The 15,597-nt window shown below is 38.8% G+C and overlaps 1 protein-coding gene across 1 annotated transcript in view; it reads left to right on the plus strand.

Annotated features, from left to right (window-relative positions):
* Positions 1-15,597, plus strand: part of PDE8B (phosphodiesterase 8B) — an 80,313-nt gene that overhangs the window by 33,047 nt on the left and 31,669 nt on the right. Inside the window, exons 2-5 of the mRNA XM_037372611.1 lie at positions 3,407-3,466; positions 8,223-8,413; positions 9,773-9,832; positions 11,709-11,766. Of these exons, the coding sequence (XP_037228508.1) occupies positions 3,407-3,466; positions 8,223-8,413; positions 9,773-9,832; positions 11,709-11,766 (369 nt within the window). The remainder of the gene's footprint in view (positions 1-3,406; positions 3,467-8,222; positions 8,414-9,772; positions 9,833-11,708; positions 11,767-15,597) is intronic.

Consider the following 15,597-nt stretch of genomic DNA (forward strand, 5'->3'; position numbering starts at 1 on the left):
ACAATTTAAGAAAGTACCATTGACTTTGTCTTTATTTATTTGATTAATAGCTGATTCCTGTGGAGATTACCTAGGGGATTAGAATAATAATGGAGAGAATACCAGGCAGCTTAAAATGTTAAAACAAAAATTTCTTCACTATTTTTAAGCTTTTTCTTTTCCCAAATGTTTAGTTTATTTATGATTTCTTTGCTCCCAACCCTGTGTCTGTTCCTCTGCCCACTGAAGTCACGGATTTTCTCACTGGCCTCTTTGGAACCAGGCTTGTCTCCACATGTTTTGCCAGAAAGGTTTGTCATAAGCTACCATACTAATTGATTTAGGTTGCAGATCTATTAGCAGTCCTTCCTGACAGTCAATCAAATAATGGGATTTATTTAAATGGGAAATCATCAGCAACGAGATACTTAAGTCAGGAAATGAGCAGACATATGGTCATGGTATCACTAATATGCAATGTCCATATGGTCAGATTCTTCTGGGAGTTAGGAAGATGTGGAATTAGTTACTTCAGGCCAAGGAGAAATCCGTAGGACATTTGTGAAGGCCAGGCACCCATGTCATTATTCTCGCTGGCTTCTCTAGCTGTGTTTTGAAAGAGAAAAGTGAGACAATCACTGTACCCAGAGCAATTTGGGCATAGAAATCCAAGGGACTGATTAAGCTTGTAAAACAAAACTCAGAACTCCAAGTCCAGGAAGGAGAATTTCAGACATACTTTTTGCTCTATCTGATGGGAAGGTTTGATAATCCTTCCTATGCTGAGGTTCACTACCAGCCTTAATTTGGGGGTCCCACCTGATACCGTGCATTGTGTAAGTAATGAAGTTGAGCCACTGAGAGACTTTGTTGTACGTGGCAGTATTTCAGATATAGCAGCACCTTTCCTATATCCCTGTGTGGTTCTGACCCTATCATATCTGCACAGAGCAGGATGGGGACAAGTTCACCTACGCTGGAGCTCTCAGATTTTTCTAATACTCATGAAGCTACTGTTGGCAAAGGCAGGACACACTGAAACTGCGAGGGGGAAAGAGGGAGAGACTATGATTTTTATGTCCCTCTATTCATGAGGCTGATGCAGAAGCGTCAGGGACAGAAAACCTGAGTCACAGCTGTGTGGGTTGTTGTTGGTTTTGTTTTAAAATACCTAGGCTAAAGAAGTGGGTATTCTATAAAGTAATCTCTGTAAAGGGATTGATAGACTTGCCTTTATCAACGTCTTAGACACAGTTATTCTATCTTGTACAAAACAGAATAATTAAAGCTGAATATCCTCTGAAGCGGTGGAAAAGTAGAAGGCCTTAATTTACAGCATCAGTTCCCTAGTACCATGAATAAATGGATAATAAAATAAATATCTGTGTCCTAACTGTCTTTTGTGAAGGATCCCAGGCTCTTGATCAATATATTCCGGAACAGTTGTAGCTGTACATTGTGAAAAATAAGCTTTTGCAGTGATGCTGACCCAAGTCTGTTGTGTATTTGTACAGATTTGACTAATGAGACCACTTTAAAACTTTTTTTAAAAAATCAAAGTGAGTCATGATAAAAAAATGTACTTAAGAGTTTCCTATATACCACTGGAGTGTGAATTTGCTGGTTTTCTTTTTTGGTGGGCGGGGGAAGAAGAGTTGGGAACTTTCAGAGGACTGTTTCTCTAACCTTACTCATAACTCATGGTTGATGATGGGTGCTAAATTTCATTTCTATTCTGATACACATACTGGCATTAAATTACATTCTCCTGTGGCAGAAGCTCAAGTGGGAAGTGAAGCTTTTGTGTGAGAAAAGGAGAGGTTAACTACACTTATATTGGGGGCAGTTTTTGCTTTGGAAAACAGTGGCAGGCTTTGTAGTTTAATCTTTGGACTGCTGCCTGTTACCACCTTCTGACGTACATTGCAGGGCTGAGAAGAATCGATGCTCAGCGGCGCATGAAAGTTCAATGTGTCAGTTGTAGCTATACACAATGCCACTGTCTCACATGTAGGCAAGGCTGTTAATACTTAACACAGTATTGCATTCTCTAAGGAAATAAGTTGCATGCTGGTAACTTCATCTAGTTTGAATGTTTATACACATTCCTTTGAAAAATACTAGATTTAAGAATAAGGTAATACCTGGACAAAAGGCTTAAACTAATGAGCACCACAGAGCAAAATGCTGCAGAAATAAGGCTCCAGGATTCCAGTGTGTCAGGGAACGGTCCTGGGAATCTGCCTACAATCACAGCTTTGTTCAGGTTACATGTCTCACAGGGTGATTGCTTTAACTCACCTGCACCAGGCACCTGGGGTAACTGGTACCAGGAGAGCAGAGACTCTGCCCTTTTGGAGTTTGCTAACTTGCACATAATCCAGGGGTCCTCAAACTACGGCCCGCAGGCTTTATACGGCCCACCAGGGTCCTCAATCCAGCCCCCAGTATTTACAGAACCCTCCCCGCCGGGGGTTGGGGGGGGGAACCAAGCAGCCGCAGATGACTGCCTGCCACTGCATCTGCGCACCGGCCCCCTGGTTAAACAGTTTGAGGACCCCTGACATAATCCTCCATACTCATGTCAGTAATAAAACATTAAACTCAGTGTTTTAAAGGTTCAAAGACTCTTTTATTTAAGAACATGCATCTATGGGAGGACATAAGTATTGTTCAGTTGCTTAACAACCTGTAGCTAATGGTCTGCAGTGAAACAAATCGGTAGTATACAGGAGAGGTATATTGAAATGTATCAAAACACAAAAAGTATTGAGGTAGTCCAACTCCTAGGAAATATGGCAACAAAGCAGACACAGCCAATGTCTGCTGGCTTTCTTTCAGTAGCTTCAAATTATGATTACCTCCATCCTCTGAAAATGTCATGGCTTACATGGTAGCAATGTTTGTTCTTGCAAACTAAAGGCTATGGTTCTGGAAAACAATTTTAAATCTGCAATCCAAACAAGTTCTCTTGTCTGAAAAGTCATACTTTTTCTAACCAAACTTATTAAAATATTATTGAATATATGTCACAAGACCTTTAATACAAGTTCTGTCTTCCATTCCAATGAATAAGGCAATTTTTGGCCAGAAAAAGTAGCTTTCTGTAGTCTTAAGCAAGATACAAGTTCTTCTGTGTAACCAAGGTACTTTGTGGGGAAAGAGGGGAAAGGAAGTGATGTTGCTTGTTTCCTTATTTAAAAAACTGTCATTTTTAACTTAGAGGCAAATAAAACAAAATTAGGAGTTTGATAAAATACGTTCATAAAAGATACAGTTCAGAGCAACTAAATTAAGGCAGCTAGTCATATGCCTGCCTGCCTTTGAAAATCTTTCATAGTTCTTTTTGATCTTTCTTTCTTGCATGTAAAATGCTATCTTATTAAGAACCAGACTGGAAACAAATGTCTGTATTACTCTTCTTTAGCAGGCTTCAACTACAGAAGTACAAATTGGGCCCATGAGACTGACACAAGATCCAGTTCAGGTAAGATGCTCTTTCAGTTTCTTGATACAGTCAATTCAGTGTTACAGGAGAAGAAATTTAAGTTCAATCCCTATAGTTAAGTATAGTGTTTTCATTTTCCTTGTGCAAGGACTGTGAGATGGTTAATTGGTGTTCTGGTTTATCTGATTGCTTGTGAAGATGTCTACAAGCAAATTAACTTGGTAAACAAGGTGCTCTAGGTTTCCATTAATGTCAAATAATTCCTTTTATGTGTCCTGTCAATAGGAGTGTGTGTGTATGTGCATTAGCAGGGGAAAAAGCTGCCTCTCTGGATGTTAAAAACTGTTCAGTTCTGATATAGCAAAGAAGAAAGCTCCATTATAAAGTTGAGGTACTTGCTGAGTTTTGCTGGGTTTTGCACAACAGAACAGAGAACTGTGCTTTTACAGGTCACCAGCCCAAGAAATCACACCACCTCCAACAAGACAGGTTGAACTTCAGCTTAAGGACCAACAGCTCTCACCCGTACTTGCTTCTGTTTCTGTACATTTTGTTCCTGTGCCAGTAAACAGATGGACAAGCCTTATTTTTTTTAGCTTATAGTGGGTGTTAGAGCTCTCAGATGATAGGAAATTAAAAACCTGTAGTTTTTAACATTGTTCTAGTGATACAGCTTTCATTTGAATTAACTTTTTGGGTCACTTAACTCTAAAATACAAAGGCATTTAGTCACCAGCCATCTTTTCTGTTTTATTTTTTCTTTTTTCCCCATATTTGGCTATGAAAGGAAAAACCCACATGTGGAAGAAATGCTGTTCTCGAAAATAAATCGTGTATATGCATCATAAAGCTTTACTTTTTTTTTTTTTCCTCTATTAAGCATTCAGTCTTAATGATTACTTGATCTGATAAAACTGTTTAGATTATAAGAAAACTGTGGAGCTGTGGCTTCAGCAGTAGACCAGTCATCGGTTTTGCAAGGAATTTCAGCATAAAGAAGCATGGAACTCTTCACAGAAAAATGTTCTTTAGACAGTGATCGTCTTCAGAAAGATAGTCAAGCAGATATTTAACAAATACAAATACTCTCAGTGCTTATGACAGGATTTCACTTCGCAGAAACTGGATTTGCCAAAATATCATAGTACCAGTGTTAGTTGTTATAAGTTAAGATTTTTTATATAAGAAGGGAAAGTGGGGGTTTTGTTGTTTTTAGAAGTGTTTGACATTCTTTTGGTATCTTGTCAGGTGTGAATGTTATTTTGTCCCTACGTTACACAAGTGAGACTCTATGGTGCTACCATAGAGGACCTTAAGCAGAAAGCAGACCTTAAGTAAAACCATTAACCAAAGAGTTTTCCATGAAGATACTGCCATACACTAGCTTATTTACAGTAAAGGGAAACACTTTATGTAAACCAGACTCCTTTGTTTGTGGAACAAGTCACATTACCTCCGCTGATTTGGCAAGTATTCCACACATCCATGCATTTAAAAAATGTGTGTTAATCTTTTCTTCCCTCTTAACAATGGAGTGATGTGTTTCTCTGTGCAGTGCAAACAGCTACTGAATATCACATTTTAAATGTGTATTTGTTGGTGCTTAATCATGTTCACAGTTGTCTGATAAGTCAATTTAGTTTGTTAAAACAATTGCTACCGGGTTTTTTCTTAGCAATGTTCATTTTGTTCTGCTGTTTTATGCCATTGTGAGACACCTGTGCCAACCTCGAATCGGCCTGTATTTTTTGTCTGGCAGGTGATCTTACTTGTGACTGTGACCTGCCATAAACAATTTAATAGATTTCTCATTGGACTTTACGTGTTGGAGAGCAAATCTGGTTTGTTTTGTACTAGACTGTGACCCAGGTGCTGCTGGCCTGAAGGGACAAGGGGAAGGATCCAAAGCAAACCTACCAGCTCCAACCCTCTAAACACCCCCACATGCAGCTTGCATGTCTGCCCTGATTTTGTCCAGAGGCTTGCAGATAGGCATGGTTTCATTCTGAGACTTTAGAAATGACCATGATAGATGTACATGTAAATGTGCTTTCTCCAGAGGACACAGGAGAAAGGTGGTTTTTCTAAATGTTTAGTGCACATAGAAAAGCTGCCTCATCCTTTACCAGGGCCAATAAGGGTTTGGATGTGTCCTCCATCCAAATACTGCATTTTCTCACCTCTTAGGACGTTCATTGGCCATCACTTCTTTCACAGCATTGACATCAAACTCCATTTCTGTTCTGATGATGTTAATCTTCCCTGTTGAGCTGCAAATGAAGCATGATGATGCACAGCATTTTACTGCTCGACCATGCCAATTTTCCATGTAACAAGAGCTCTTCCCTAACTTAATTCAGAGCCACTATGTGTTTTCCACCTTAAAACTCTCTTGCTGGGGTACAGTAACATATAAATAATTAAATACCTTTATTTTTACTTCTTAAGTTGCTTTTTGTAATTTTTTGAGTTTCATTGTGGTATCCTATGTGTCTGTACTTAGCTGGTATCTCTTGTTTTATTTTGAGCTCTTTAAAACAAATTTATGACTGTTTTCTGTATTTGTATGATAAACTGGAAGCAAGACATGCAATAGTTGTGTGAAACCAATACTTATAAACATGTTAAAAATTCCAATACACCACCAAAAAATGTGTCTCCTCAGAAGTCCACTGTGCTCCTAAACTAGGGTAGCAAGCAGTAAAATGATCTTTTTATGGTTACACTGACAAATTATACACCAAAAAATAGCTACATGGGATTTTTTGCCAAGAAACACAGATTGAATTCAAGCTTTTCCTTCACAGTGTTGTTTACGTAAAGTCTTATATTTTTATCTTGACTTTGAGAGCGTATCTTGCAATATACTTCTAGTTACATTATGTTTTGACGGCTTATAGGAAGCTTCATACAAAAGTTAATGAGAAAACATGGTAGTAATGCTTAAAAAACCTTTTAAAGTTAATATTCTCAGAAGGATCCACACACTGGTAATTAGCTACCAGTGGGAGATTGGGTGGTTTAATTAAGCTCCACTGTTTTACAGTTGGTAAATGATTACATTTTGCAATCCTTTATTTCCAAACTGGGAGTGTTGAGAGAAGTAAGATATAAAATGTGCCCCCCCCCCCCCCAAACCATTTTCTAAACCATATTGTACCAATTAAACTAGGAACAAAATAAAACTAATAGCAGTTGAAATCGAACACAAGATTGTATCAGAGTAGGGACTTTACCTGAGTACCTGCAGACAAAGTCTGCAGCTCAACCATGTCACTGTTTTCCAACACTTCAACGGCTGGAAAATAATCAGGGGTTAGGTAGAGTGACAACAGTTACCTTGGAGGTTAAACGTCAGTAACCCAAATCTGCTTATTGTTAACTGCAAATTAAAATACTCTTTTTAATAAACTGGAACTTCTTAAGCTACTTCTTAATATTTAAGGAAATTCTGAGCATATAATTTTCTTCCACCGTTTAATGAAACTTTGACTGGTTGTCCAGCCACAGTAATACTAATTGATTTGTTTGTTGTATAGAATTCAACAATCCAGACAGGTCGAGATAAGAGAAAAGTTATGGTCACCTTTTCTAGCTTCTAGACTAACGATGCTGAATTTCACGTGGTGACACCACAGCTGCATAGAGCAGCACAGATGAAAGGTTGTTGACCCTTTCTTATGGGCATTTGAGGAAAAATGTTGCATATTTTGCTCAGACAGGTTGTTTTGGTGAAGTCAGGGGGGTGGCTTCTGTTTGTGAAACCAACAGGATTTATACATAGACTGTTCTCTGGCGGCTGCCCTGTGCAACTTGAATAGCTGCAGATAAATATTTGACTTTTTGAGGCCTTTCTTTTTCACGGCATGTTTGCACTGAATTAACCTTTTTCTTCCTCTGCCACGCAGGGTTGGCATGGTTAGTGATCAGTTGCTATGGTAAATATGTGCAAATTGTGAAAGGATTGTCTGCGTGATTTGTGTTCCTGGCTGTATGATTTGTACACTGATAGCCTATGTGTTACAGGGCAATGATGAAAAATGTGTTCTTTCCTAAAAACTCTCTTTCACACAAGAAGTGCACAAATACAGCTGTTTTCAGCCTATATTGAGTTTCAGTTAGCAAACAGACTGCATCCTACCTCATCTTGTGTGAGCAGTTCCTTAAGTCCTCATCTGAAGTTGTTAAAACTACCTCATATATTTACATCATTAGGGACAATTTATTGGGTAAAAATTGTGGTATTTGAATCAGGGGTTTTTTCCCCCTGCCCGGCCCTGTCCATACCTGCTTGTCTGTTGCTTTCAGTTTTGAAAGGTTATGGGTTTGCTCCATTTTGCTGTACATGAAAGGAGAAATAATGAACAAAACTGTGTTAACAGTTTGTCCCTGAAGAGCAATAATTAGGCAGTTACATTTCAGACAGTTTGTTACACTTGAAAGTGTGTGTAGCAGGGATGGCCTGATGAGACTGGCAATGATGTTTGAACACCTACCCACCCACACTGTGTGGCTGCTGATTGAATTTGAACATGAGTTAGAAGAGACTCATCGTCTGGCAGCTGGTTTTGTCCTAAGTATCAGTCCTATGCAGTTAACTATTGATTATCTATTGATAATCACTCTACCTGTTAAGAAAGTTGTGCTGCTGCATCAGCTGGTTTAGTCTGTAGTTCAGTCTTCCCACTTTAGAAGTAGATTCAGCTTTCATATAGCAGAAGCATTTAAGGTTTGCACCATGCAGAGAACTATTCTGTATGTTTAATGTGGTGCTGCTGTTCTGCATGTTTTGCAGGTTTTGCTGATCTTTGCAAAAGAAGACAACCAAAGTGATGGTTTCTGGTGGGCTTGTGACAGAGCTGGGTACAGGTGCAATATTGCCCGGACTCCAGAGTCAGCGCTTGAATGTTTTCTTGATAAGCACCAGGAAATAATTGTTATAGATCACAGGAACTCCAGATATTTTGATGCAGAAGGTATCTGCAGGTAACCTAAACCTTATACTTCTCTTGCACTTCAGAATATATTGTACAAAACCAAACCTTCTGATTTAAAAACAAACAAACAAACAAACAAAAACCAACCAACCAAACAACAACAACCAAAAAGAAAAAGAAAACAAGTGCAAACTGAAAACTGTAGTAACATGGAAGTTTGGAGATTGGGGCCAGGAGGTTTGTGTACAGCTGTAAGAAAAGAACAATATGAAAAATACACTTTTGGCAAAGCTGAATTGTAGAATTGTCTCTTTAGGTTGTGGGTTTCTATCAGACTGTAAGCCAGAGCTGTTGTGAAATTATTCCCTACTGTCTGTGCCTGTTTCTTTGCTGGGTTACTGCTGCAGCAAAATCTGAAGCTGCAGGGCTTCAAGGGAATGTCTTTGTCCACCGGGTCAGGCACCGCCAGCTCTTCACAGAAGTTCACATCAGTTTTCTGGTCCACCTGACTCTGTCTTAGCAGCTCTAAGGTGGCAAGCACTTAGTATTGGAATTCTTTGCTAAAATATGCTGTTTCAGCTGAAGTGTACATATTGTACCATACATCACACCGTGCTTCTCAGTCCATCGTGAGCTGAAATTTGCCATGTTTATGACAAGAAGCATTTTAAAGCTCAGATACTTGTGCTGATGGAAGTTCTTTTAAAAGACCAGGAAATAAATATAAAAACTGTTTGTTCAGGACAGTGTGACATGGTTGAAAAAAGTTATCTTTAGCCAGTAAAAGCTTAATGGAGTGTTCTTCTGATAGCTGGTTGTATTTTTTTCAGTTTCTCAATAATAGGTAAAGTGGTAACATTTTGATTATTCAGTATTTCATAAATGATAGTCTGTCATACACATTTGCTATACCATCTTTTCTTGCTTGCATGCCCCAAAAGCACTTCCCAGCCTCTAAAGAAAATTCTACGGTATCTAGAAGGATCATGGTAAATATGGGAGAACGTTGTGGAGATTCTTGTTTAAATTTGCTAACGGGTACTGAAAAGGCATTGTATAGACTGACCTTTCTGAGCCCATGCACTCAGGGCAGTCTGTCCAAATAAGCCAAGTAAACCAAAAACCAAGCACAAACCTTTTCTAGGCTATAAGAGTGGATTTGAAGAGCTGCTGGTTCATGCTCTGTGTTTTTGGAGCTCTTGCCTCCTCTTCATTGTGCTGAGCAAAATCCGAGGAATCTGGTAGCAAAATGGATATGGATCATCTAAGTGAGGATAGGTAGGGTTTGGCAGTGTGATATCCTAGTTTCTAGCCTCTAGTTCTGGTTTTCATTTATACTTTCTGTGAACATACTCAGATTAACACTGAGAAAGGATGTGCTGTAACTAAGAAATTTTTGTTTCCTCAGGTCTATTCGTGCCACAAAACCATCAGAGCACACTGTAATACTTGCTGTTGTACCACGCACGTGAGTATTACTGTTTTGTGAAAGATTTTTATTTTACTTTGTAAGAAAGTTATGTATAATTGTTATCTAATAATAAAGTATCTTACTAGCAAGCCTTACAGAATAAGTTTAATACTCTTTTACTTGAACTATGTTAGTGATGTTTTATGTGGCCTATTTAAGTATTTGATACTACACCTATCACCTTCAGAGGATTCTAATGTAATGACTTCTATACTAAGAAAAATTAGAATTCTGTGTCTTGGTTTCTAAAGAAAAAAACCCAGAAAGCTGTGTATTATTTTCTGAAGGAGATAACTGGATCAAATAACACACTGTGGTTATTAGGGAACTGGGTAATGGAGTAAAATTCAATCATTCTGCTACTAAACTTGCCAGAATGTTGTCATGAAATCCTCATTCAGTAATTCATATCCCATGTATTCAGGCAGAATTCTTACTGGCTTAAATATATTTTTATCAGATACCTTCAAAAAAAGAGACCTTTCCTGTCTTTGTTAAAACTCCTGCACAGTATTGAATCAATTCTAATTTTATTCATTTCCTAGCTTAATTAAAATACTAGGAAATAGAGTGGCAGGAGAACTATTTCTGCCAAGATTAAAAACAGACTAAGTTTGCTGCTGAGCAAGACTACAATTTTTTTCACATTTTACTTAATAACAGTTTTTTAGATTCTTCTTATAGGATATCACAGCATGTCATTTATCTTCTTTGTGCTCTTTTTGTGGTGCCCTTGTGTGTCTGTGAACAAACACAGGACTTCTGTAGAGTATCTGTCAGGTTTGCTGTAGGACTAACTATCAGACTGTAGTAATAGCTGCAAACAGCTATAAAAGAAGACTATGGCATCAGCTTTTGCAATAGTGTGGGGTTATATATGTATTTTATGAAAGAATGTTCTCACTGCATTCATTATGGTTAGGTAAGTACGTCCAATTGATACCATCTCTTGGTATCAATTCTTGTTCTTGAACGTTATGTGACCATACAACATAGCAGTTCTATTTGATATCTTTCTCAATGATCTGGACAAGGGGATCGAGTGCACCCTCAGTAAGCTTGCAGATGGCACCAAGCTGGGCAGCAGCGCTGATCTGCAGGAGGGCAGGAGGCTCTGCAGAGGGGTCTGGACATGCCGGACCGATGGGCCGAGGCCAGCTGGATGAGGTTTAAGAAGGCTCCGTGCCGGGTCCTGCACCTGGGTCACACCAGCCCCACACAGCGCTACAGGCTGGGGCAGAGCGGCTGGAAAGGGCCTGGTGGGAAAGGGCCTGGGGGTGCTGGTCGGCAGCCGGCTGGCCATGAGCCAGCAGTGTGCCCAGGTGGCCAAGGAGGCCAGCAGCACCCTGGCTTGTGTCAGGAGCAGTGTGGCCAGCAGGGCAAGGGAAGGGACTGTCCCCCTGCACTGGGCACTGGTGAGGCTGCACCTCGAACCCTGTGTTCAGGTTTGGGCCCCTCACTGCAGGAGGGACGTAGAGGGGCTGCAGCGTGTCCAGGGAAGGGCAACGGGGCTGGGGAAGGGTCTGGAGCACACCTGCCTGAAAGGAGGTTGTAGGCAGGCAGGAGTTGGTCTCTTCTCCCAAGTAACAAGCCACAGGACAAGAAGAAACGGCCTCAAGTTGCACCAGGGGAGGTTTAGATTGGATATTAGGAAAAATTTCTTGACCAAAAAGGGTTGTCAAGGATTGGAAGAGGCTGTCCAGGGACGTGGTTGAGTCACCATCCCTGGAGTTATTTAAAAGACACATAGATGTGGTGCTTCAGGACATGGTTTAGTGGTGGACTTGGCAGTGCTAGGGTAACAGTTGGACTAATGATCTTAAGAGTCCTGTCCAATTAAACGATTATATGATTCTATGATTTTGTTTTGTAGATCTGCTGACCAAGAAGAGATTTCTGTTCTTCCCCTTCTTAATGCAGGCTTTGATAGGGTATGTATAAATTACATATTTGATGTAGTAACCATGACTACTTTGTAAATTACAGACACTTCTACTTCCTCAAATTGAAAACTATAAATTTGCTTCTGTCAAAAACTGATGAGAAACCTGTGGCAGTTGATCAGGTATTCTTTTCTTTTCGACAGTGTATCCAAGAAGTGTATGAAATAAGAGAATCTGTGATCTAGATAATCCTTCCAGAACAAGCAGAAATACTGAGATTAACTTCTTGTGGTCTGGGTGGGTGGTGGGTGGCTTTTGTTTATGACTGCATTAAAAAAACAGTGATGGGAGACCCTGATTAACGTGCTACATATCACGGCATGCTGGTTAGTCACTGGGACATCTCTGTGTGCCTCAGACTGCTGGGATTCCTCTTCTAAAGGGACTACAATCCTAGTCCGGCTCCTCCTGATGTGAAAAATAATTTTATTCTTTTTTTCCTGAGGTCTGTTGTGTTGACTTGCACTCGTTCTTCACAGGACAGCATTAGAGTCTCTCCTGTACAGGCAGCAGAAGGGAATATAAGATACTTGTTCATAGTATTTCTCAAAACAGCTTTGCAGGAGAGAGCAGAAAGGCAGGAGTTCTTGGCTCTAAAAATCTAGGTTCAGTTGCTCACCCTACTGAGTTCGGTGTCTAAGCGAACTCATATTTAGCTTGAGTTTCTTTACAAAGCAGAATGTGCACCCGAGTCACAGCTTGCACATCATCTCAAAGAAGAGGTAATAGATCGTGCCTCCTCTGCAAGGGTACTGTGGGAGCAAAAGTATTAAAGGCAAAAACATTGCTGAGGCATTTAGATGCTCCAAAAATCAGAACAGTTGAAGCTAAGAGGAAGGTCAGCCCAAGAACGTTAGTGCTTTCTGAGTCTAGTTTTCTCCTTCCCCTTCTCTCTTTCATATCTCTCTCTCTCTTTCTCTCTCTCTGACTTAATATTTTTCAAAGAAATCTTTATTTCTCCTCAAGGCTGGTGTTTCATCTAAAAACAATGCAGTGCAATATGTTTTGCGGTCCAGATTGTAACTGTAAGTGTAGCACTGAGGAGCGCCAGAGGAGACACTGTGCAGCTCTGAGACACATCTCAGTGGCACGCTGCCTAGGCAAGTAAAACCTTTTTGCACCTGACAGCTGTTCCAACCATTGCCTCTAGCTGTCCCAAATTTATCAGAGAGTTTGCATGATATAGTAATTCCTTTTTGGAATTATTTTTAAGCTTTTAAAACACATCTGATGTCAGAATTATTTATGCTTGGATGGGCATCAGTAGGTACTATATCCAATGACAATCTCCTTCCCCTCTGTGCCCATGTTCCCCCCCTCCCCCCGCCCCTGATTTAAAAATACCCTTCTTCAAATAGAGAAATAGTATTTGCAGGGAATCTCTTCCTCAGCAGTAAAATCTTATCTGCTAAAATTTTGAGTTTTTCTTCATTCTTTGTATTTTTAAAGTCCACCTGTTCTGGTAGCTTTATTTTATGTTATCCCTATTCATCATCTCTGCAGTTGTCCTATTTTTGCTCATCATCTTCCTCTGCTTACCTTGGCAAAACACTGAATGCAATCACTCTTGTCTGGTGGTGGCTGATTTTTAAATGTATCTCCAACTTACTTAGTAAAGAGTCTGAGCTTCTAGCCAGTTGTCTGTCACCTTTTTGTAGAGTGTTGTAGACAAACCCAGACTTTCTACACCAGGCTTGGATCTAAAGATTCCAAAGAACTCCTTTAAGCTTTTTGGGGGGATACTCTTGCAAATAAACATACATTTTTTTTCTTGCAGTGAAGAGCTGATTATTCAGCTTTAAAACGTTCTGTTACCTTCATGTTACCTTATGTTAGAGTACTATCTCTCTATGTTTATGTGTACCTATAAAATGTATTTAATTTCTTCTAATGAAATCAGTGATGATTGATCACTATCCAGATCTGGATCACTATGATCACTAAAAGATCTTACAAGATTTTGTGAGTCTTTTCTGTTAATTTTATACATTCCTTTGGCATTTTTCTTGATGCTGAGTTATTTCTGTTTCTTATTGTGCCTCCTCAAGAAAGTTACATCCTCTCTTTTTTCCCCTATATCATTAAGAGCTTTTGTGTTTATGTATTAATGGTATTGTTAATGCAGTACATTTATTATGCTGATTTTTTGTTTTTCCCCCTCAGCCTCATAAATCTAATACTGATGCCCTACTTAGGATGGACTAATTTAAATAAGTTACTTGGCTTCATGACTGATTTTTAAGTATGATTTAAATTAGCAAATAGGGGACCTTAATGTTTGCAGTTATTCAATTACAGTCTTGTCTTGTATTTTGAACTTCACTTCTTTTCCTAAATAAATGTTGATTTTCATTGACCAGTTACTATTAAAAATTTCTGGTTTGCAATAAAATAAATCTTTAATATTAAACCTAGTACTACTTGCTAAGCAAGAAGAATGATGCATCCCTACTAGCGAATGACTCTTGTGGCTTGTGGCAAGTTCTGTATAGGATGACAGTAGAATCCTATTATAATGACGTAAAATGTAATTTGAGAGTATATGTTAGTTAAATCAAAATGTACTGTATAATGTACTGTATAAATACTGAACTTTTTTAAAAGAAAGTATTGTTGTCTGCCTTCTAATGTTTGAGAGTTAATAGATCATCATCATCTTGTGCCTCATTTAGATGCACAGATTAGAAAAAGGAAATATTTTCTGCTTTTTTCAGGTCCCAGTTGATTTCTCAGCTTTGAGTGAGCCAGTGAATGAATAGTGTTAGTACTAAAAACTTAAAGAGATTCTGTGCATCTGCAGAATACAACAGTTAAACAGAGCAGGTTTAGCATTTCAAAAAGCTGCAATTCTTGGTTCTTAGCCAAAGATTTGTGCCAATATAGTGGTTGATTTTTGTCAGTAAACAGCAGTGGTTAAATTTTGTCAGTAAACAGCACTACTTTAAAATTCAGTCTATAAAGAGTTTTAGTGTGCTGTAGTAAATTTAGTTTGTGAAATAGGTAGCCATCATTGTTAAATTGTATATTATTGGTAGATTTGCTTTTATATTATTTTAAATTTAACACTAGCATATTTGAATATTTAAAAGAGCACTCTTAAAACTGAAAATCTAAATCTACAGTGCTGTAAAAGGCAAGTTTGTTTGCAGGCAGTTTGTTATCCAAAAGCATCATCATTTGTACCTTTGCTTCTGCCAGTTTGATATTGTGCCTTTTGATTTCCCATACATTCACTTAGTGAGTGAAGTGAGAGTTACAGAAATATTATAGAAATATTTTAAGATCTTAACATCAAGGAGTGAAGCAGACCTATGTCTGCATTTATTTCAAATTTCACTTTTTTACATTTTACTGGCAGCTTGCGATTAAGCCATTTGTCCCCAAAACACAATTTTTCATACAGGAGAGAAGCGCAGATTTCTTAAAAAGCCATTCTTTGTTCCTTGGAGGTTTGAGTGCTGCCTCTTGACTCTGTATGCAGCTGTGCTGTGAGAACTAGTGACAACACTGGGTGTTTTCTGTGAAAACGATAGTCTAGTTTTTAAAAACTAGAAAACATGTATTTCTAAAAGATGATTCAGCTCTTCATAGCAAGTTTACTAATGAGCAGTAAACTTAAATTGAAATCAGAGAATTTACTACTTTTCTATCAACATAAAATGATTTCAGCAGGATCAAGCACAAGACATTTCAGCTTACTACCTTTGCCTAACAAAAAGAGGACATCCTCTCCCATCTGGAGTGTATAAATGTTAACTGTTGTCAGCATGCTGCTTGCTTTATATGCTTTTCTGCACTTCTACATTCACAGTGACAGCT

The sequence above is a fragment of the Falco rusticolus genome, chromosome Z, assembly GCF_015220075.1.
Source record: "Falco rusticolus isolate bFalRus1 chromosome Z, bFalRus1.pri, whole genome shotgun sequence".
Classification (NCBI taxonomy): domain Eukaryota; kingdom Metazoa; phylum Chordata; class Aves; order Falconiformes; family Falconidae; genus Falco; species Falco rusticolus.